Source organism: Cinclus cinclus, chromosome 6 (assembly GCF_963662255.1).
Source record: "Cinclus cinclus chromosome 6, bCinCin1.1, whole genome shotgun sequence".
NCBI lineage: Eukaryota > Metazoa > Chordata > Aves > Passeriformes > Cinclidae > Cinclus > Cinclus cinclus.
Window position 1 is genome coordinate 29,235,386 of NC_085051.1, and position 23,724 is coordinate 29,259,109.

Here is a 23,724-nt window from a genome sequence, read left to right on the forward strand (position 1 = left end):
AAAATCAAGAAAAAACATAAAACTATAGTGTTTGGAAGGACAAAAATTAGTTTGTAGCCCACGGAAGAAGGGTTTCAAGGGCCATTGCTTCTCCCACTCCAGAAACACATCTCTGGAAATTTGTACCCAGTCATATTCTTACAGAAGAACATCTGTTTCACATGGGCAAAACACATGAAACAAAAAGGATGGAAGCAAGTTCTGCAGGGAATTCATAAGCCGAGACAAGTTTGGGGATTGCAGCAGATGTGGTGTGATCCCTGCTAAACTGCAAGGACCAGTCTGAGGCAGGTGGCACCAAGTACAAGGGAAAATTTCTCTCCCCCATCTCTGTCAGTATACTTTGGACAAACTTAAAAATGTGAAATGACAAGCAACATAAAGAAAAATCCCATGTTGTGAAAGCCAGGCCATATAGAGAGCACTGCCAACACTCCCCCTGCACAGAAACAATGGATGTGTGTGTCTAAGTGCAGGACTGTCCCAGTTAAGGTAAAATACTTGGGGCAACCTAGATGAATGCTCAGGCTGAGAAAAATCTAAGGTTTCATTTGAACAAACATAGATCTGTAGCCATGACTGACCAATATGACAAGGCCAAGAACAGCACCTGAATCCACTACTCATATATACCTGAGCAAGCTCACTATCCCATTGCTTCGAAGTACAGTATTGCTGCCAGCATGAGCTCTTCCACAGCTGATCTCTGACACACAAATCAGGGAAGGGAAAGGGAAATTCGGAGGGCGAGGTCCAGGTGTTACTATAAGGAACTATGGACCCATAAGGACTGGGTAAGACACAAGGAAAGAAGAGAAAAAGCAAGCACTTAAGAAAGGAACAAGAGAACTTCAAAAGTGGTAAGTCTGGTAAAAGAGTAAATTTTTATAGAATGTAACAATTAGCAACAGACACATACAAAGAAGTTTTATCTATAGACTAGTAGAAAATTTAAAATCATAATAAAATAAATCCAATCTATTTCTGCGTAATAAATACATTGCTTCCCCTCTTCTTTCAGATTGAATTAAAATTATGCAAGTTAGGGATATCTTACAAACAACAAAGAATCTTAGTTTAGAAAATATTTGCGAAGGAAGTTCTCCTTGCTAGTCTCTATTTCTGAACAAGTGATTTGGAAAAAAAAAATCCTTCAATGATACCACTGGGTCCTTAAAAATAGAGGATCTGCAGTCCAGTTCCTGTCTCCACATAACTTTCTTGTCTCACAAATAGAAAAGACCTGACCCTGTGGTCAGCCAACTGGTTCTATTAAAAAGTTTGATCAGGAGCTCCTATATCAGAACAAAGGGAGAAAAAAAAAAGCAGAACAAAGAGGTGAAATGGACACCTTGTACTCCTGATGACAGAAAAGGAGTTTCTGAGTCATGCAGAGAGCTCTCAACACCCTGATTAGATAGAGACAGGATATAGCACTATCTGAACACATGTTCACAATGCTTTGGAGAGAAACAGTTATATCCAAACTGCTGCTGTAGGCAGGAAGGTCTTGCTGGGATTATAATCAGCTGTGTGAATGAGCACAGAGACATACCACATTGGGCTAAATGATTTTTTGTTAAGACTTGCCAGTGGTACAGGAAAAAAAATTGCCCCTTATAATGAAAATTATCTCATTTGCAGCTCTGTGATAAGTAGCATTTATCACGAATCTTTGATTCCTCATGCTGCTATTGCAGCTCCTCTGGGATGGCATTAATGTACCATTTCTCTCCATAGCTCCTACTTATCTCAAATAGTCTCTGCTATAAGCAGGGTTTTTACCCCTGGCCTGTGAAATTTCTTGAATTATCTGATAAGGTACACTTTCAGCCACAATCACAGCAGGTCTAGGATTCTGCCCAAATGTTATAAAAAAATGTGGGCCAACTGCACTGTACACAGCAGTGTGAAGATAAGAGTTTTACTGAAACTTCTTTACAGAGACGTATAAAAATTGAGCATAGCTTCATCATTCAGTAGAAGCACATTCACCTCATGCGATCAAAATCATCAAAAGGAATTTTACAGAAAAGAGTGTGTATTTTTAAAAAGTTATTTTTAACTAAGATCTAGCATCAGACAAAAAACGTGAATATTTAAGGAAGTTAGCAGCACATCTTAAAAAACAATAATTAGCATACACTAGCTTATATTTGCAAAGCATTTTACAAAAACATTAATTAATTAAGCCTCACAACACCTTTGTGAGATAGTTAAGTATTATTAGTCCCATTTTAGAGACAGAGAAACAGGCATGAAGAGAGTATAACCTGCTCATCACCACACATGTCAAATCCAGGTGCAGAACATCAGATTTTCCATTTTTTGCCACATGTGGTCAGATCTCTTAAAAGCTTCTGGTCTTTAATTTAAATTGTTTCCTCTCATCCCTTTTAAGACACCTGTCCTTATTTCAGTCTGATATGAAAAGGTACTCACCAAGTGCTATTCAGAGATTCCCTCTGTCACCTGTCCCTGCCCTCCCTTTAATCCTGACTCCTAAGTTCTTGATGGACTCCTCATCCACCCCTAGGCTGAGCTCCGTGCACTCCAGATAGAGCTCCATGGACTCCAACCAATCATTGACATAGAAGGTAACACCTCCTTGCCTCCAGTGCCTGCTCTTCCTAAAGAGCCTGTATCCTACCTGCCTTAGGTTGCAATTTGAGATGTAACCAGAAGGATTCTATCACCATCCGTTGAAACAAGGTGGAGCAGTGTTCCTTACCTCTTCCATGACCCATCCCTCATAACTCCGGGGGAATAGCCTCTGTTAATGGGCCAGATGTTAAAACTAGATGGGGCACTTTTCTTTATCTCTTCCAGCACCCACCCCTTGTCCAGGGAGATATCTTCTGTTAATGGGCCACTGAGTTCCACTGTATGACAAATAAAAGTACATCATCCCATTGTGAATTGCTCCACCCAGGGGGTGGAGTCAAGCATTTCCTATCTAGATAAAATATGAGATTTGGGACATTAGGGCAGCCTTTTTCCACTGGATTCCCAGAGCAAGACCAGGCCCATCTGCATCACCACTGGACCTTCAGAGGAAAACTGCACCCTTCTGGACCACTGCTTCAACAGAAACACATTTGTCACTCCAGGAGGAATGCAGCCACTATCTAATCAGACTGCTACCAACACCCTGACTGAGTGTCAGGTTGTATTCTGACTCTGTCAGTGTTTTGGGCTTTTTTTTGTTTTACTGTGTTTTTATCAGGGCTTACATTTTCCATTCCAAGAGAGGCTCCTGCCTTCCTTAGCAGATACCTGTCTTTTTAAACCAAGACACTTCCATTCCAACACTCCAGTCAGAGTTATGCCACCCTGCCTCTGTAACAGCCCTGCGCATGTGAGCACACTTCTCATCAGGTTCCTCTCACCAGGAAACTTGCTAGGCTTATCTACAAAGCTGAAACAGCTCAGAATCTGCAAAAAAATAAGGTTGGTTTGCTTCTTCCAAACAAGGAATCTCCCTCTGGAAGAGGGCTTTTTCTAGGAAGAACTCTTATGAGTACAACTGCACTGAAAACAAAGAAAGATTTTTATCAAGAAGACCCTCAAGGTAAAGCCAAGGGCACAAGTGTATGCCACAAAATCTAGAAACATACATGTATTGTGCTATTGTTGCCTTTCTCTGGACTCACTCTATTATGAGAGATGGCCTGGAGACATCAGACATCCTGTGGGCTACAAAATGATTCTTCAGTCACTTTGAGCAGACAAGCTTCTTTATCATATCACTCTTGAACTAATAAGTGACAAAGATTAAACTTCCAAACCACCTGAAAGCTCAAGTCATTGGATTTAAGTCTATAAACTGTCAAATTTAACTCTAACTGGCAAATCTGGCAGATCTACTGCTGCCCTTTTGCAAATCCAAGCCCGAGGTGTTAGTGGAGACATAGAAATAACAGTCTTTCCATCTTCAGTCACACATGTCCATTAGACATTATGCAGAGTCCAGGAAGTTAATTTCATGACAGCTTGATCTGAAGATCCTCCCCATACTTTTGGATCAACTTCACATGGTTATGGTCCACTGACCATTGCTCTGGGAGGTGTTTGGGCTTCATGCTGTCCAAGAAATGCTGCCTCCAGCGTCTTTCCAGCTGCATAAGAGAGCGCAGGCCTCCTTTAGCACAACACTGCACCACCTTCAGTCCATGTGGCACGTAGCTCTCATTGCAGATCCTGCCAGGACATAAGCACAATTTATTTTCACACAAGCCCGCTGTCAGACTCCAGATCTCTCTCCAGTGAATAGCAAGACACTGAAAATACTTTTCAGCTGCAGAGTTTAATTATTGAAAAAGGGTAAGCTTACCAAGAGGAAGAGTTTTAAGCTTTGCTTCAATGCCAGACTGTTTTCTGGATAACAGTTACACTGTAAAGATGGTTTCTCTGAACTGAGAAAGTGTTCTTCTTTACAGCAACACTAAACAAAGCTCTGAAGGTCCATTACAAGCTCGTCAGAAGACTGCAAATTTCTCAAGGCAAGAATTGTATGACCCTTTAGAGCACTGAGCCCACCACTGAATTCCCTGCCTGGATGGGTTCTGAATTACAACATCTGCATTTTACAAACAACAGTGAGCATAACAAGGACAAGATACTCATTTCATGCAGAGACTAGACACTTATTAAGAAAACATCTGGGGAGGCTTTGAGAAAGTGAAGAAGAGAAGACTTCCGATATGACTGTCCTTAAGAATTTTTTCCTGATCTGTCCTTCAGAAGAAGTGTAAAATATTGGAGGGCAAGATAGAGAGCAAGAACAGAAGACTGGTGAGGAGTAAGGGAAAGAGGAAAAGAAACAAGAGTTGTGATTCAGAGACCAGAGGTGGGTTGAGGGGAGATGGGTATAAACAAAAACAAAACCAGTAAGAAATGCAACAAAAATTACTAAAAACCTTACACCCAGCCTACACAGGCTTGCTATACCTGGTTTCCAGACCAGCTGCTGCCTGGAGCATCTCTGGAGTGACTGTGTCTGTGTTACAGAAGTCCTTGATGCTTTGCAGCAGCTCTGCCCTTCGAGGGTCCGGCAGGCTGTCTGCATTCAGCAGGGCTCGCGCCCCTGAGCGCACTTGCCTGCGCAGAGGGTCCTCCAGGAGACGCACACCTTCCTCAGAGCCGATCGGAGCCCCAAACTCCTGGGCCAGCTGCTGCTTGAGGTGGTTGTCATAATAATTGGAGATGGCATGGCAGGATGTGCAGAGTAGGAGCACGTCATGCGAGTTGTGGTCCTTCATCTGGATGGGGAAGTGTCTTCGGTACTCGTGAGGAACAACATTCTTCCTAGAGAAGACAAAACAGACAGCTCATTGCATTTGTCTGGAGCTGCTGCTCCCCAGTTCCTCCTCTTCGTTCCCCAGAAAGGGTCAACTAAAACTAAAGCTAGAAGTCCAGGTATGCAAAGATTACCAGGACACGTAGTACAGGAAGTAATAATTTTTATTATTTTCATTTGTAGTTCTCTCTCCAGATTTTCTTCATTGCTCTTTTTTAAATTCCAAAAAAATCATCACTTTCAACTAAAGATTCATACTGTAAAAAAAAAAATAATAAATCAAGTAACGCACTATGAGAAGTATACTTCTCAACTAACCAGTAGCAGACAAAAAGACAAAGAGAAAAATCTTGTTATTTTTGATCTCATGAGCTTTAGACTCACCTAAACCTTTCAAAAACAAAGGATTAAGAAGTGGAAGGAAAAGCACAACTCTTTTTGGAAAAGGGGATGCCACCCTACCCAGTGTGTGTCAGCACACTGCTGCCCCGTCACTCAAACTGCAGCACACACATGTTCCATATGCTTTCATCTCTCCTAGGATCAATACCTCCTGCCTCCATAAGAGGAAAGGCTGGTCTCTTCAGTGCGTCACTTAGCCAAACAACTGCAGAGCACTCAAACAGTGTCCCACCCAGGACATGAACAAGCACAATGTTTCAGGCCACTAACCAAGCTTCCAGATGCCAAACTGGATGCCCACCTCAGTCCTGCTTTAGAAGATGCATTTTTCTCCTACCCACTGAACAACTCACCGGATATAGGATTCTCGCTTGCCACATACAACACAGAGGTTTTCTTTGACCGTCAGATAATAATCCACTTGAGACTCGGGACGTCCTGAAGGCTCAAACCGCAGCTTCACAACAAAAGGGTCTGTGCTGACTAGCTCTAAAAGGCAAAGAGAAAATATTCAAGACAAATTATATTGGAAAGCTAAAATAACAATGCTACAACGTAAGAATCATCCTAGTGAATCCCCAACAGAAAGGATAATCCTTCCAATAAGAAAGGATGCAAAAAAATTCACGCTCAATTATGAAGGGAAGAAGAGGAGAGGGAGAGGGACAGGGACAGGGAGAGGGCTGCATTCCAAATACCAACAGGAAAACTGGTATGCTTACCTCCAATCCCCTTGTCCAAATACCACTGAGCCTTCTTGCGATCACAAGTGCACAGGGGCTGTCCATCTGGTGCATGCAGGAAGCAGTTGTCATACAGTGGAGATTTTCTATGAAACAAGGGCAGTATTACAGCAGCTATAACAGCATGCAAAAAACTCCAGAGCTTTCTACAGCCCTGTGTGCCACACTGCAGTTCAGGCAGCTTCCTCTGAATCCCAGGAGCACTCTTAAACACAAACTTGAGGCTGCTGAGACTCTACAGGCTTCTGCTCAGGGAAGCAATACATCTGAAAATTTCTCCAGAGTTCACCAACTGACTCTAAGGTATCTTTGCTCTCCTGCTGCCAAAAGAACTGTAGCTCTTGAATACAAATTTTCAAGAGATGCCATCAATGAAGACAGCATTTAAAAAAAAGTTGAATTAGAAAACAAAAGAGAATTGAAGTTACAAAGGATGATGAGCTAAGAATAAGCTCAAAGACAGCATCAACTTACAGGCAAGTCAGTTTTAAGGATCCACTGCCTAAGCCTGGATTTTTATCATTTATTATGAAAGCTTTTCTAAAATTTAGCGTGAATAGCAATTACTTTTTTCACCCAAGAGAAATGGTCTAAAAACACTCCTGCAGCACTGGGAACTTGAACACATGAGTTCAGGAAAACAACGAAGCTGAGCTGATGTCCTTGTCAGTGCCAAAGGTTGGGGCCTGTGTTTGAGAAGTCCTGCTTGAGCAGTCTCTGGTGGTTTGTGGCAGTGTGTGGAAGGGCTCTGTTTTGCAGAAAACATTTCCTTACTCTGCCAACCTCCTTCATACAAAGTTGGAAGCATGGAGCAGGCTGGGCTCAGAGATGACCTGGGAGGAACTGGCCAGACATGTCCAATACACTGGAGAAAAGCTTCCTTTCCTCTTTACAGTGAGATTGTACAAATTAGGACTCAGCAGAGCTCTACCAGCTAAGAAGGTTGATTCACAGGCTATGTAATCTGACAAAATTATTTCTTCTGAGGTCTGTGAGGGGAAAAAACACAAAAAAAGATACAGGAGGTCTCCTACTGAGCATCAACAGTTCAATTCAGTCACCATGATAATTTCAGTACTTCCCAACTCTGAATGAATAAACATTAAAACTAAACAGATTAAACAGAAAGGAAAAGTGAAAAAGGACTTTTGAAACCACATTCAGTGTTATTACAGACCAGAGAAATACTGCTGTAAATACTGTACAAAGCAGCAAGTCCAGAGATATCTCATGAAGTCAAGCACAGTTAAAAACAAAAAATAAATAAACTATAAGGGGAGATCTTAATTTACCTTGGAAGGTAATTCTGTTTAAATTTTAATAGTCCCATGAGATGCAGTCCTGTTTTGTATTACATAACCTCTAAATAAAAAATTTTAAAAAAGAGGGATTTGCACTGCAAAACACAATACAGTTAATCACCGCTAAGGAAATCAATACTATTTACTACACAAAAATTTCTTCATTGCCAATCCAATAAACTTAAAAATAAGAAAACAAATTAAAAAATGTATTTCTTTCCCAGTGATAATTACATACAATTTTAGATACGTCCAGTGATTAATTTTATTAAACTGTATTCTAACAAAACCAAACATACAGATATCCCTCATCTTCCACTTCATTGACTGTAAAGCCATTTTTTCAACTTGTTTTTAATTTAAAAACAACTGAACTCTTGCTAGCAAAAGACCATAACAATTTAGGATTCACTCCTGTAAGGATGGTAATCCTGAATCCAGCAACAGCTGCCTCTGCAAGGCCAAAGCAGCACTATTTTCTCCTCTCACCCCCTGGCCAACACAGAAGGGCACTGCTACCACAGGCTGTTCCTTCCCGTGCCCTCTGGCACCTCACATAACATGTGGTAACCCTGCTAACCTCAGCTCTCAGCCCTGCCACCTCTGTGGCCACAGCAACATGGGACAGCAAAGAACAACCAATAGCCCATGAGGCAGATCCTAATGAAAGGACAAGTTCTCTGCAGTTGCTACCTTTCCCTTGGGTAAGACAGGGCACAGCTGTTTGGGCACCAGTATCACAGAATCATAGAATATGCTGAGTTGGAAGGGACCCACCAGGATCATCAAGTACAGCTCCTGGCCCTGCTCAGGACACCTTGGACACCCAAGAATAATACCTGGAAAGACAACTGCTTTCTGCTCTGCTAGGACTCTGCTCTCTGGCTGAAGATTCCACAAGGAAAGGAAGGAGGGCAAAACTCAAAGACAACACCTCAACTTGCTCATGATCTAAGTAGAGATCTAAGTGCTGCCCCCGCTTTCAATATCACCTAGAGGAAAATGAGGAAAACAGTAATAGAATCTGATCCCCGTGACTGTTAGGTCCTATGTTCCCTCTCCTAGCTCTTGTGGTCTACTTTGTTTAATGACTAGAGCATGAGGCAACACTCAGGGCTTTCCATATGCAGAGCAAAGAGTAAGATGTGCTCATATACTCACCGTGCAGAGTATCCCACACCCAGAGGCTTTCGCTTCTGCCTCCGTGGATCTCTCATTTGCTGATTGCCAGAGGGCTGGCCATTCACCCAAGGCTTCCTCTTTGTTTTCTGAGGGGAACGTCCCTCTCCACTCTTCTCCTCTCCTGTGCTGCCACTCTTTCTTCCTCTAAATGGGACATCCACCAAGCCGTGGCATTTACCCCGTGCTTTCTCCCAAGCAGTGACAGAGTTTTCACCTTCAGATGCAGCAGGGAGGCTGGTAAATCCCAGCAAATGGAAGAACAGAGCCACGGAGACCTGGGCATCCCTAGCAGCATACAAAACCTGCAGAAAAGCACAGAAATTAAGATACTGACAAATAGCAAATAATTCCAACATTATCAGTCTTTAGCACAAGGTACAGTAAAACCAGAAGCTGGCTTAATTTCCATTTGAATTTCACATGGAGTTTTGCCAGTTGAGTGGCACTTTCATAACATCACCACTTCCCACTACCCTGCAGTAGTGCCCCCAGGAACTGCAAGGGACTGAAAATATATTTAGGTCAGACATCCTCCTACCCCACCAAACCCTCCCTCATAAGAAGTTCCCTTTTGGCACACTGGCTAAGAGTATTCAGCATGGTTTTTTTTGTCCTGTCACTCCCTCTGCTGGTCATTGCTTCTACAGGCATGTGCAGCTTGACTGAAGAAACCGGGAAGTCAGGGAAAACAACAATGCTCTAAAGGGGAACAGCATTTTCAGTGTCTCTCTAATATTGCACTGGCTGCTACAGACAGAAAAAAAAATAAAAAGGTGAGGTTTTTGGAAACACTTCTTCAAGGGAATCCTGTCTTACCGATCTTTCAGGACTAAAGAAAAAAATGGGTAAAGAATCCAGGGAGAATAGCAGAAAATTATGTTTATGGAAAAGGAGGGAAATGCAGGCAGTTAGTCTGAAATTAACTGTAGGCCCTGTCACACATAAGGTTTAGAGGTATATCTGAATAGGGTCAGATCTTCCTGTTGTAAAACCTCTTTCTCAACTAAGAAGGTTACTTTTCCTCCCAAAACAGTAAGCTGGAGAACACACCTGATCTTGTGTCAGTTCTTCTGCTTCCCAGTTGCTGCAACGCACATGAGGAGACTTGTCAAGTGGGAAGTTCAGTACTTTTTCAGCTAAAGACTTAAGGCTAAGGCAGTTGTGAAGTAGATCCTTCCTTCAGTTCAACAAAAAAAAAGTGAAACAAACATATTAAAAATTAAACTATACGCTCATTCATATGGCCTCATACAGCCTGAACCTAGGAGAATACAATGGACATGATGCATGACTCAAACAGCAAACAGCTGCCTGTCATCTTTACAGGCCCTCTCCTTCCCCTCTACTAAAAACACGTCCTTTCTAGATTTAGTAATTATCTCGTGTCTGCAATATGCAAAGCAGGCAAGGCTGGGAGTTGGTAACATTTCAGGCTGAAATGTTTGGCTCTGATCTACTCACTTCTGAACTAAAGAGATCCATCATAAAGTGATGGACCACTTGTCCAAGGGATTCATGAGAAGCCCAAGAGCCAGGAATGACTCAGAAGAACCCTGGCCACTAGAGACAGGAAGTCCATTCTCAGTGCTAAAAAGGCACCAATAGGTCAGCAAACCCATGGCCCAGATCACTTATACCACACCCAGGCATACATATAAGTGTACATTAAGGATATTTGGAAGTAAAACATCTTGCTTTAGGAAGAGTGAAAGATAAGAAAATGGCATCACACTTGTGATAATCTTCCCATAGAAGTATAACCTTTCCATACAAGAATTGTTATTAAAAGAGAAAATTTGAACTAGTTTATTTGGTATTTCTTCAATAAATTTTGAAATTCAACAGTTCCACTTACATGCCCTAGGCACATTTAACTCACATTTCTAGGCAGTGTATTCAAACATCTGCTGACAGTGTTCACTCTCACTGCATTACATCACTGTGCCTGGACTTCTTAAAAGCTGAAGCACCATACACAGAGAAGTCCATAAAGGTACCACTCTATGAGAAAAGACTAATGGACACAATTAGCAAATGAAATCCTCATGAAGATTTAATTTCCATTAAGACCACAGAATAGAAGCATGACACATTCTTGGGCTGCAGCTATCAATGCCCAATCTCAAAAGCCACCCTAAGAATTCCAGACATACCAGCCTGATACCATTCATCTTACGAAAATCACCTAAGAAATATTTCCAACTCAAACAATCCCTCAAAGGGACCTACCTCTGGTCTTCAGGCACTTACCGCTGTCTCATGGCTAAATACCGGAGATCCATGCTCCCTTTGACTGGAAGACCGTAATCATGAAACAATTTGCAAGCATCTTCCCAGCATCCTACCCCAACTTTCAAGACAGCACTATCTGCCATGATGTCCAACAGGGTCTTTGGAAGAGTCTGGCCACTGGCAAAAAGCCTGCGCAACCGAACAAGAATGCAGAGGCCACTGGAAGAAGCCATCTGTAACAGAGATACAGGATTTGCTTTTCCATCCACAGATACCTGTAATGAAGTAAAAAAAATGAGAGTCCATGTTACTTTATTATTAGTAATACTGGAGCTGAAGCAAACTGCAAAAAAAGGCCACTGAAAGCAGGAAATACTTATCAGTTTACACGGTCAAGTATTGTTACATGTCTCTAAAAATTTCACTGCAAATTACATGTCTTTTTCACAGTATTATTGTCCCCAGGCTACTTCTTGACACACTTCCACAAGAGAATCTTTCACCCTTTCACCCTTCCCCTTCACAGCTGAGCTGGTGGAAGAAATCAGAAACATTTTTAAATCCACATCAGCACAAAGCTACCCACCATATAAACGTTTATGGTAAATACACTGTTTAACTGTGGCTTATACTAATGACTGTGGGGTGAATAAAATTCCAGTCAAAACAATAACAAAGCCAGGCTTTATAAATTACTTTAAGCCTGTCTGAGATATCACACATGCAAATTTACAAGCAGAAGAGGAACTTTGTTTTCTGGTTGTCCCAGTGAGTTTTATCTACATATGAGCATTATCCTCCTTTTTGGATTTAACACTCTTAAAATATTGTTTCTTAAATATGTAGCTGGATTTATACAGTGTAAGCCAAGTACTTCTAGTAAATCACCTTTTAAGAGATATTACACAAAACACATAGTGCTATATTTAGCCATACAACTGTTACTATATTTACTAAAGTCGATTTATCACAGGAACTCAGTAAACAAATACATGTGGTGAATTAAAAACTTAGCATGTTTAAAGTAAGAAGAATCAAAATTAGCAGCTACTTCACTGCCATCCTGACAGACAATCACCGTTTAAATAGTCAGCCTCTGTTTAAAGAAAGGAATTGCTCCACCTTCAATGATTTCCCCATGCAATTAGCAACCTAAAGGAAGGAGAGGCACTTTTTGATCACTCACCCACTCACAGTCAATTCCAAGAACCGGCCACTTCTCCAGCTCCTTCTTCAGCAATGGTTCTACATGATCCCACTCCTCCTGCTTTGAAACCATCACTATGTCTGCACCAAGGGTCCTCTCTATCCAGAAAAAGGTGGGCGATCTGAAGAAGGAAAGCACCTTCTTCTCCTCTGCCTTAATGAGTTTCTCATCTCCTGACTTTACTGCTGCTTCCTCTTGTCGACTACTACAGCGTGTTTTTCCTTTCCGACACTGGGTTGCTTTCCACAAAACCAGGCCCCCCAGTGCAACACCCAGCAGGGTCGCCAAAGTAATCGTTACAGCTGTTTGCTTGGCCATTTCTTATTACCCTTTCTCCTCCTTCACTTCACCCTCTCAAAATGGCATTGTGGGATTTCATCATGGCCTGCAGAGAAAAATAAAAGAAGAAATTAAAGACAACTTAATGAAATGTGTTTAGAGATGTTATACACATGCAATGGTATCATACCAAGGTTCTAGGCACAACTTGTGATCCTGACAGATAAAAGGTCTGGGTATGGGGAATAGAATCCCCAAACACAGGTCCTTAGTTGAAGAGTTATTTAATTGTTGAAGGTTTAATTGTTAAATGTTAATGTCCTAAGATTGGTAGTTATTAGTTGAAGCTTGTACCCCTTTTACCACCTACCCTGTAATTGTACCCCCTTCCATTGGGTATCACTTCTGCTGCTCCCAAGAGACTGTGCACCCAAGGCTATATGCAAATTAGAGACATCCAGCATAGTTTGAAACAAAAGACTCCAAGGACAACGAGCCAATGTAAAACTAAAGACTGAAAATAACATTCTTGAGCCGGCAAAACAGTAAAGAACATCAGATCACCAAAGTTTTCTTCACCTTGTCACCGTGACTTAATAGCACCTGGCCGCCATGACACCCCTGGACCAATAGCCAGCGACAGTTCTCCTAGGGACTCTTGTGAGAATGGAAGCCCCAGTGATGGATTGGGCAGGAAGAGGAGACTCAAGGCTGCTGTTGATCACACCACTAAAAACCTTAAAGGGAATCCATTAAATTTAACTGGTGCAACTCAGTGCTTCCACAAACTCTGCTATTCCAAAAATAATCTAGTCACGGTTATTATCAGCATCTTTTAGTTCAGTTTGTAACTAGATCAACCTAAACAAGGCCCAAGCGAAATTGCTGCAGAATAAGTATGTCCATTCATGCATTAGTAAATAACAGGCATTTGTCCATTACATTCACATCCATACGAGGGTCAAATGGCTCTTCAGGCATTGAAAAGCCCTAAAGCAGCAGCATCTTGTTTTTGACATAGCTGACCCTTTGTCATACAGAACCTTAGTACCCCTTCAATAAGCTGAAGTCAATTCTGCCCCTCCATCCCTACCTCACCAACCCACCACGTAGTTTCTAAAGAACCGTCCTTGTGCACTCTTCCCCACAAGCAGAAGTTCGGGTGTCGATGCTACTCCTGCCCTGCACAGCCGCTCCATCACCCCAAGCACAGCCCGGGCACGGGCCTGAGCTGCCCCGACGCAACAGGTCATTCACCGCCACCGCGTAAACGGAGCGCCAACACCGCGTGCAGCGAGGCCGCCCGCAGCGACAGCCTGGCCCTCAGTCCAACAGCCACCACCGCTCTGGGAACCGGGCGGTGCCTGTGATCCTCGTGCGAATCCCCCTCCGAGCAGGAGAAGCCCGGATAAGCCAGCCCGGCCACCCTCAGCCCCGGCGGCAGCGGCCCTCCAAGGCCCGGCGGCGGGCCCGGGACCCCAGCCGAGCGCTCCTCCGGGCCGCTGCCAGGCCCGGCGGGATAAGGGCAGGAGGGCGAGTCCGCGGCCCCACTCGGCGCCACGGGGAACGCGATGCCCGCTTTAGGCTCGGTCGCGGTTATTATCTACGCGGGGAAGAGGCCCGGACGCCGGGATCGAGTATGCGGGAGGCCGCGGGCACACCGGACCGCGCACCGGCGCACCTGCAGCCGCGGCCGCCGCCTCTCCGGGATGCGCGCAGCAGCCTCTGCCCGCGCCCAGCCCCGCTGCCCACCCGCGGCCCCGCCGGGCGCCCACCGATCCGCCCGCTGCCTGCGTCCCGCGGAACGGCTGCGTCCGTCTGCAGGAACGCCCCGCGGGGCAGTCGCCACACACACCGGGAGCCTTAGAGTGGCGGACGCTTCCTCTGTGCCGGCCGTGCGAGGGGGCGGTGGGCGCCGCCATGTTGTACGGCAGCGAGTGGTGGGGGGTGTGTGTCGCTGGGCAGGCGCCAACGTGTCTCCGGCCGGGGCAAAATACTGGCAAGAATACTGAAAAGACAGCTCTTTTTAAAGGAGATCTTGGAGTGAAAAGTGCGGTTTGTTATCTGCGAATAGGGAGCGCTTCACGCAGCGGGCGTGAAGTCACCCACACGCAAAGCACCGGGGAGCCCCTGGGGCAGGAGGGACCAGATAGAATGGGGAGTAAAGAACAAAGGGTGCCAGGAAAATAAATAGCAAATCGCAGCCACCTCCAAAGTGGCAAACAGGAAGAAAACAAAGGGGGACCAAATCAAATGGAGAGTATTAAGAAATTAACAGAGGAATAATCACGACAAGTGATTGTTCCCCCCGTGTGCGGGGAGAAATACGAACATTAGAAGCGTGACACCACAAAACCTGGAGAGTGAGTATACACAGACAGATGCTGTATCCAGGGTTACGATCATCCAGGCTTGAGGTCATCACTGTTAAAAACCAAACAAGTTTCCAGCCCAAACTCCATTGCAAATGAGAGGATCTGAGCACCCAATTTCTTCAAATTCCTTTGCAATTCCCAGTAGCTCCCAGATTTTGTGCTGTTAGAATTTCACCTAGCTGCATCTACTTGAAGTACAGACTGAACCCAGAGAAAATGCTGCATTAAATCAATTTAACAATTTGACAGCATCGAATTTTGTTTTAACTTTGCCAGTAGTAGTTATCAGGGTAGGAGGGTCTCCCTAGCAGACTTGGTATTTAGCAGACACATTGTCCAAAGAGTGCAACAAAGCAGCTAATGGCTGGCATTGGCAAAAAAATCTTCTATAGAAGCAGTATTATTTTCATCTTTATTCCCCCCTTCTTTTTTTCTTAATTCAGGAATGAGATACATCTTGATAGCTCACAATGAATACAGGTGATTTCCAGAACACTTTTCTGACCAAATAAGGCCCTGTCCTTATCAGAAATAAGATGACAAGGCTTATTAAAGGTTAAGCAGCTACTTTTTCTAATGATCTGATCTATGCCAGCATGGTGTGGCCATATCAGCTCTCACTGGTGCTGGGATAGGATCAAGGCTTTGTTTTCCATTGACTTGCATCTCTATTTTGAATGTACAGTTGCTTTATACCTTAGAGTTACAGCTTCTGTATCATAAGTGCTTTGGCAAAACCTCTCAGTCTTGCTCTACAGTGAAGATATTTTCGTCCATTTTTAGATTAATTCACTGAGTTACAAAGCATTGCAAGCTCACTGCAGGAACTCACATCTTGTCTCACGTTTATTCTCCTCTAGGGGGAAGGTCTGTACCTCCCTTTCAGTCACAGCCTGGCCCCAGCTTCTCCATCCATCCCCTATGCTCCAATGCACCAGATACAGCTGACCAGCTAAACTGCAGGTCACCAAGCAGGAGCCAACACTACTCGGAACTCTTCCTTTCTCACATGACTTGTGCTCAGAAGAAAAAAGCATCATGTGCATGCTCAAGAGAGAAAGCTGCAGGGATGTGGCAGTATCCGAGTTCCCACGGTCAGATGGACGTGTTCTGCCTCTTTCTTTCCCTCTCTCTTCCATTCACACATATCCCTCAAGCTATAGTGCTTTGTTTTGTATGGCCATTGGAATCTAGCATAAGCCTGGATTGCCACTTGGATGGATAGTCCCACATTTCCTGTTGTACTGTGACTGACTGCTCACTCCTGAAGTGGTGCACTTCAACAGGTCTCTGTGAGTGACCAGAGCACTCTCAAAGCCCAGAGCACCTTTATTGAATTGCTGACAAGCAGAGGGGAAAGATGGGTCTTTATATGAAGCTCCAAGAATAGTTTATTGTGTCAAAAAACATCCGGGGACAAAAACAAAAACACGGTCGAGGGCACAGGATTAAAAATGGGACAGAAGAGGCAGGTCTGAGAGCCAAGGTCCAATGGGAACAGGAAGAAGTGGTGCAGAGGAGGGACAACCAACCAGGGAAATCAATGGAATGACAGAGGTGGAGCACTGTGGCAAAACATAGCCAATGGGGATCAGGAAAGGGGAGAACATCCTAGGGAGGGTACATATATGGTAAACAGGGGCTGAACCGTGGTGATCATGGGTGACATCAACTGCATTAACCAATAGATCTTAAGAGATTAACATGTGCTTGCAAAGGTTTATGGGAGGGAGGCACTTCTCACCATGCTGTAAGAGTGGTGTTTCTCCTCTCTTGTTCTTGCTTCTGCAGGAGTGAGGTGTTATGGCCTTAATGGCACGTGCTTGGGCTTCCATATATTGTTTGCTATTTTGTTCCAGCATCTATGTTTCTGTAATGACAAGGTCAGAAAGTCATGGAACTGCTTCACCTGTAAACTAGTTTGAATAAAAAGGTGACATCTGGGGATGAAACACTTCAAGACCAAAATGACCGGAAAGAGAACTGAGGAAATGGTGCAGCTGGGCTCCAGGATCCAGTTGCCCTACCTGTCTACCTGTAGGGTAGACAAGGTATCCTTAAGAGAACTTTGCCAGAGCTCAAGATAAGAGCAGAATACTGAACAAATCTGCAAAGGTTGTTTGCAGGTGGAACCTTCATAGTAAACTGGCATCCACCCAGAAATCTGAAATAGCAGGTTTTTCTCTTACAAATAGTTTATTTTCATTTCTAAATTAATAGAAGTGTAAATTTACAATAAAAATGCAATAAAATACCATAATATTTATTACACATTGAAAATCTCAGAGAAGATGCTAGTTGTTCTCTAATAAGAGAATTGTATCCCTGGTTGCATTTAAAGCCTTTATTTTTCATGGTATCACTGACATTACAGAGTCCTGTAAGCCACAAGTCTCTTACACCGACATAGCCATTTATTCAAGTATAAAGATTAAGTTAAAAATAAATTAAAGCAAGTGATGCATGAGTGCACTGTGGCAAAATGAAACAAAACAAAAAACAAACAACCCACAAAATAAAACAAAAAAAACCAAACAAAACTCCCACAAGTTCCCAAAACCTGATAGGGACATTGCTGAAGATGAGAAGATAATCAAGTGTGTAAATACTAACTGCTGGCTTAGCCTTACAAAAAATGCTACAGCATATAAATGCAAGCCTTTACGTTGAAAAAAGGAACATTTATTTTTCTGCATCTGTAGCCTGACTTAAGGTTTCTGCAGCGGTCTCTGACAGAAGACTAATTTTTAGCCTGATTTCCTAAGGAAAGAAGGCTTGTGAAATTACTCTGTGATAGTGTTTCTGCCTCTGGGTCCCATTACTTTCCCCACTTTCCTTGCCAAAAAAAGCATGTTTAAACTATTGCTAAATTCCATCTAAATTTGTACAAAGGTAACTTAAGTGAAATGCAAAGCCAAACAGATTAAACAGGTCCTAATAAAGCTATCACTGATAAAATGGTAAACATGTGCAGACACTGCTTAATATACATAAGAGAATCCACACAGTGGTACCACATCGGGACAAATCCATAGGAAACCAAGGCTTCACTTGTTCTGCTGATCACAGAAAAAAAAAGAATTATTTTTATAATGACATTAGCTTATCCTTTAGGAGGGAGAAGACTAGGGTAAATGAGTCAGTGTTCAAAGGAAAATCAATGATCATGGAATATCAAAGGAGAGAGGCTCCAGTGAAGATTTAAATGGCTGGTAGCAGACAATGAGCAGAGAGCTGCATGTAGTCCCCACTAGCTCATTAATAACACTCTCTTTGGGGCCCCATCCCACACTACAGAAAAAAGCCAAAAGCACATTTCAACTTTCAATTTGATTTATCTTCCTTCTGTCCATGCTGGTTATGCCATGACTACATATGCAATCAAGCCATTTTGACCAGGGTTTGTTTTAACAGAGTCGATACCAGGAAGGCAGGAGAGTTTTTTTCCTCAAGAAGTCAGAATGAGATGAGTTTTAATCAACTGTGAAGCCACATCCTAAAGGTGGAGTCTCACAGTACAACAAAGTGGATAGAAGGTTTAGCTTCTGTTGAAAAAGAAATTCTGCTTCCCCCCTCTACCTGTCAGCATTTTTCTCCAGCCTCAATTCTGTAAATACTGGTGCCTGCTTGGTTCAAGGAATGAAGTGAACAGAAAGCTAGCACAACAAAAAAAAAAAAAAAAAAAAAGGTTTTTCTTCTGGTTTAAGTCCTTGTATTAACTCATCATACAGCCAGATCTCAGTGAAACTATATCCTAAGCCAAGAGATGAGTCAGTAGCTCATTGAACGGATCTGACAGAGTTTGCAGGTTTTGCAAAGAATCTGGAAAAAACCCTCAGAGGTGTAAAATGCCAGATAATCCCATGAGGATGAGCTGTATTAACATCAATCATCATCAACATAGTCCTTCCTTTATTGCCAACCCTTTTCATTGCTTATATAGAAACAGAGATGAATTTCACAATTCCATTTCTTGAAGAGCTGCTTAGCTTACCCCAATAGTTCATTCCAGAAGGTGCTCTGAGTCAGCCTCACAGTTTATGGCTGCTAAGAATATGATATCCCCCATCGCCAAAACTCATCTCCCAGCTGGGCACTTCAGGCTAGCTTGTGCTGATTTTGGCACTCATTGGGACACTTCCATGAGCCAAATAAACACATGGCAGACAAGCAGGTCCAATAAGTAGCAGCATCAGCTCAAAGAAAGGGACAGAACACAGAACTACAAAAAAATAAAACCACTTTTCAGTGGCCACAAAGCATTTAAATTGGCTTAGCTGCATGTGAAACCTACATAGCAGAACAGCAAGACCCAAGGGGAGACATTTGAGAAAACAATCCTTGTTTTTCCTACCTTTCTGGTCCATGAAAGCAAGCAAAAGGAGAAAAGCCCAGAAGCCACCAAATCTCAGTAGAGGGAATAAATTACACAAACAAAATAATTTTTTAAAAAATTATATGGCTAAAATATGATGTAGTCTTCTTGGTTTACCCTTTCTATTTCCCCTCAGAAACGAACAAAAAAATAGTGGTATAAATAAACAAATTAATAAGAGCCTTGCTTCAGCTCTACTTTCCTAATTATGCATTCACTCTCTTTGACTCACTCCATAGACATCCAACAATCAGTGTCCAAACTTCTCAGTTTCCACTCTGGATCAACCAAAGCCAACCAAAGGTTCAACGGAACCCTTAAAAAGGTATTTAAGTCTCATAGTTTCTTGTCTGATGCAATCAACCATACTTCACTTAAATACTTTTTACCTATTTAAGACTTTCTTCCTAGAGTTTGACAGATACTCAGAGAGCTGTATTTTTGGTCTTCTGTTACTCTCCTACATTATCTCTGAGTTAGCTGTGGGAAAGGAGCAGATCCATAAATCATCTGCAGAGAGATATTTATTTATTTGTATTTCAAATACAAACTACCCAAACTCAGAACACAGTCGTCTTCTCCCTTCTGTGAATGACTAGCAGGAAATTAGAGCTCAGCAGAGCAAGACCTCTTCCCTAAAAGCCCTCTTATTATCTTCTTTGTGAGTGTCTGTGGATAGCATCACCAATTTACCTGTCACTCAAGCTCATTTGTCAACTGTCAGGTGTCAGGTCTGACTGAAATGCCTTTGTAGATCCTAGCACCCAGGGTATATCCAAAACAGCCCTTTGATCCATCTTTGCAGCTAAGACCCTTGTTGTCTTGTTTATACACAAAGACTGCCCTAATACCTCCCCTCCAGCATTAACCAACACAGCTCCTAACACAACAGCCACTCACCACTGGAAATGTCGCAGTCTGACAACAGAGAAAAGCCGACTGTAGGCCTCCTATTAATGATCAAAAACACTACAGCCATCAAATGGAAACAACTAATGTAATTTAACTGATTCTCCCAATTAAAATTTGTTCAGAAAAAATGTTGAAGGAATAACTTTGTACCAGCACGTAGTAAACCCCAATCAGTTATTGTCAGTCCTTCCAGAGGCGGAACAAAAATTCTGTAGCATGGACAGAATCTATGAGAGCAATGGGACACCATGGCCATACCTCATCCAGATCAATTTAGTACTGCTGAGAGACTGGGTTCTGCACAGCCTTGGAATTAACAACTCTCAAACTGCAACCCAAGATTGTTTACACAGATCATTACTCTAACAACATAACTTCTCTGTTTGAAGGATTCCTAGTTCCCTCCTCTGTATTGCATCAAATATTACTTACTTAACTTAATTTCCAAGGGTATCTACAGCAAGTCACCACCCTGTTCATTATCTCCCATTTCCTTTCCAGTTGACTCCTCCACTCTGTTGCCCACTTGTTGAAATTTCTGTCAAAATATTTGTTGTGCTTGATTTCATGCTGCTTTTGAGACATGGAGGAGACTACAACATCCTACAGAATTAAGCAGCTCAAGCAGTATGTACGACAGACTCTGGCTTCCTGTGCCCTTTGAGTCTGGTCAGGCTCAATCCAATTTGGTCTGTGACAACCAGACTCGGTATAGCACCCCCCATGCTAACACGTCCCCCAGAACAGCAACTTGATGAAGCTTGGTCTGTTTGACTAACTACTGTCAGTACATGAATTACATTGCAAGCTGCAGAATGTTCCTGTTAAAGTAGTCGAAGATGCTTCGCTGATGCTACTTCAGTATGGCTCAGGACAACATTGTGTGTTCTTTGGAGAGATAACAGCACTCTGGCTTTATTAACACAGAAAGCTGTTATTTTCCAGGGAAGATATTACCTGTATAGGCTATGAAAACTTTCTTAGGTGTTATATTCAAAATTAATTCAAAGAAAGGAATCAGAGAGTGAAAAGAATGCTTACCAGTACAGTTTTTTAACCTATATGGTCATGTCATTGAGAAGAACAAAGTGGCAGTCTGCTATTATTTTTCTTTTAAATTCTGACTGCTTAGAAATGTGATTTTAAAAAACCCACAAAACCAAAAAAACTAACCCCCAAAACAAACCTCCAAAATAACCCAACAAAACAAAAGCAAACTCAATTAAATCTTCCTTAAAAATCCTGGAATTGGTTTTATTTCTATTCAAAACAATGTAAGTACACAGCTTTCCTAGAGACTGGATCCAGAACGTGAAGTAAAAGCACTGGAGACTTTATTATATTGCATATTTATTTCAGTATAGAAACCAAAAATACTCAAAGATATTCAACTGAAACAATACTTTAGGAAAGGGTAAAAAATTAACCACATGTTGGGAATTTAGAAGTGAGCAACAGTTTCTGATATAATTTTAATGGTGAAGAATGTCATGGCATGCAAGCAACAGAGCTATAAAATATGATTTTATAGCAATGTCTGAAACTTACCTGTGTCTGAAGCTAAGATGATAGACATGCATGATCTAGGTATCTAAGATATCTTAGATATCTATAGCTTAGATAGCTAAGCATGATGGACAGCTTCTTTGCCTCTCTGTATTGAGGGTGGCTAGACATGTTATATTGTAGAAGTTGACCATCAACAACTGTAACTAGAAAAAACCTTTGTGTACAGTTCAGATTTGAAGAGATTAACTGATCTGTTTTCACTTCAGTTGTGAAGCATTGTTAATTGTTAATGTTAACACTGTTAATGTAACCTCTTACGCTCTTTATTTTTTTATTCCTAATTAGAAGAGAAAGCTTTTTATTTACTTATGTTGTGTGTAAAAATTAAGGCTATAGTGCTGTCAAATAAAAAGCTTGGTTTATGCAGGATTTGATGCTCTTTCTATAATCTTAACCAAGAGGAAACACGAAGCACTTTAACTGACTTTCTACAATGAAATAATTTATATTTCTATAGAAAAGCTGTCACCAGAATATGGCAGCAGTTTAACAGTAGTCTGTCACCTTGCCACATCACAGGTTATGTCAGGTAGGGTTTTCCCCTCTGCTTATTTTGAAGTTTGAAGATTGCTAATTCCCAGCAGGTGCAGTGCTACATAAAGATGGCCAGGATTGTCAGGCTAATTCCTCTCACCTTCTGAAACCTGTATCTTCCCTAGGTACTGGTGCCATGGGGAAACACTGACCTGAAAGTTTCAAGCTACTCATTTTGTGTGCAGGCAGCATGCAATCAGATGCTGCAAGGTGGGACTGGGGCTCTGTGCAGTGCCTCACGGACATCACTATTTGAATGACACTCTGTTGCCTGACATGGCATTAGACGACACCTGAGAGGTAGAGGGTCCTGTGAAAGAGAAAATATATTCTTTTAAGCACATATAGTAAGATATTCTAGTAAGGTAAAGGTTGGGGTATTGTTAAACAGTGAAGGACAACACAGATCTCTTCCACCTGGTTAGCCAGTTGCGTTTTGGGGTTTAGTTGACACTGCAGGGTAAGAGAAGACAATTCATCTGTACTTCCAGCAGGGCTGAAGAAAGGTCTATTGTGATGGGGCTACCCTCCTGTTTTCTGTGTTGCTCGGGAAGGAGCAGGAAAGAGCAAGATATGAAAGCCCGACCGGCCCCCTAATAACTATCGTAGAGAAAACAACTACAACAACAAAAACTCCAAACTAAACTCTAAAGCCAGAATGCATTGAATTCCCGCAGAAATCACTCCGCATTTACAGAGGACAAGCCCCACCGCAAACCGCCCCCACACTTGAACTATTTCCCCCCTCATCTTCCCTCCGATGCATTGCCCGCCCGTAGGCTCAAGGCGGGCCGACCGTAGCTCCGGAGCGCTCCACTCCCACTCACCGCTCCACGGGAGCACCTGCCTACCTGCCCGCCCGCCGCGGGGCCGCTGGCGGCACAGGTCACTCAGCCGGGTCGGCTGAGCGGCGGCGGGACGCGTCCTCCCGCGGCTCCTCCGACCGTTTCCCGGCAGGTCCTCCGAGTGGCCAACGTGTCCTTCCCCCAAAAGGTCCCCGGAGCGGCGAGTGTGTCCGGCCCCCTGCAAGTCGCCGCAGCGGCGAATGTGTCCTTGCCCCAGGAGATCCTTGGAGTGGCGATCGTTGCCGTCCCCCCGCGGGGCCCAGCGTGTCTGTCCCCCGCGCCGCTCCAGCAGCGAGTTAACCGGCGGCGGCGCCACGCTAGAGCCGGGCCGGGAGGCGCGGGCTGCAGCTGAGGATCAGCTGCTGAGGGAAGCGGGGAGGAGCCAGCGGGATCAGGAAGCGGCGGAGTGTCTAACACCTCTCTGCCATGGCTGGCTAAAGAAAAATCATCATAACCATAACAAGGGGGG

The 23,724-nt window shown here is 43.1% G+C and overlaps 1 protein-coding gene across 7 annotated transcripts; it reads right to left on the reverse strand.

Moving 5' to 3' along the window:
• Positions 1-1,893: 1,893 nt before the first annotated feature.
• On the reverse strand, positions 1,894-23,718 carry EXD2 (exonuclease 3'-5' domain containing 2). 7 transcript variants are annotated; one of them, XM_062495801.1, is made up of 11 exons: positions 22,828-23,717; positions 22,563-22,720; positions 16,765-16,890; positions 12,346-12,751; positions 11,178-11,434; positions 9,978-10,104; positions 8,907-9,229; positions 6,424-6,530; positions 6,055-6,190; positions 4,951-5,307; positions 1,894-4,200 (listed from the first exon to the last, which is right to left on the reverse strand). In XM_062495801.1, the coding sequence occupies exons 4-11, from the start codon at positions 12,682-12,684 to the stop codon at positions 3,984-3,986; spliced, it is 1,863 nt and encodes a 620-aa protein (XP_062351785.1). In that variant the 5' UTR covers positions 12,685-12,751; positions 16,765-16,890; positions 22,563-22,720; positions 22,828-23,717; the 3' UTR covers positions 1,894-3,983. The 7 variants fall into 7 exon arrangements, with proteins under 7 accessions (XP_062351785.1, XP_062351789.1, XP_062351788.1 ...); XM_062495805.1 differs by having other exon boundaries at positions 5,101-5,307; positions 22,563-23,718; XM_062495804.1 differs by having other exon boundaries at positions 11,178-11,392; positions 22,563-23,717.
• Positions 23,719-23,724: the final 6 nt, after the last annotated feature.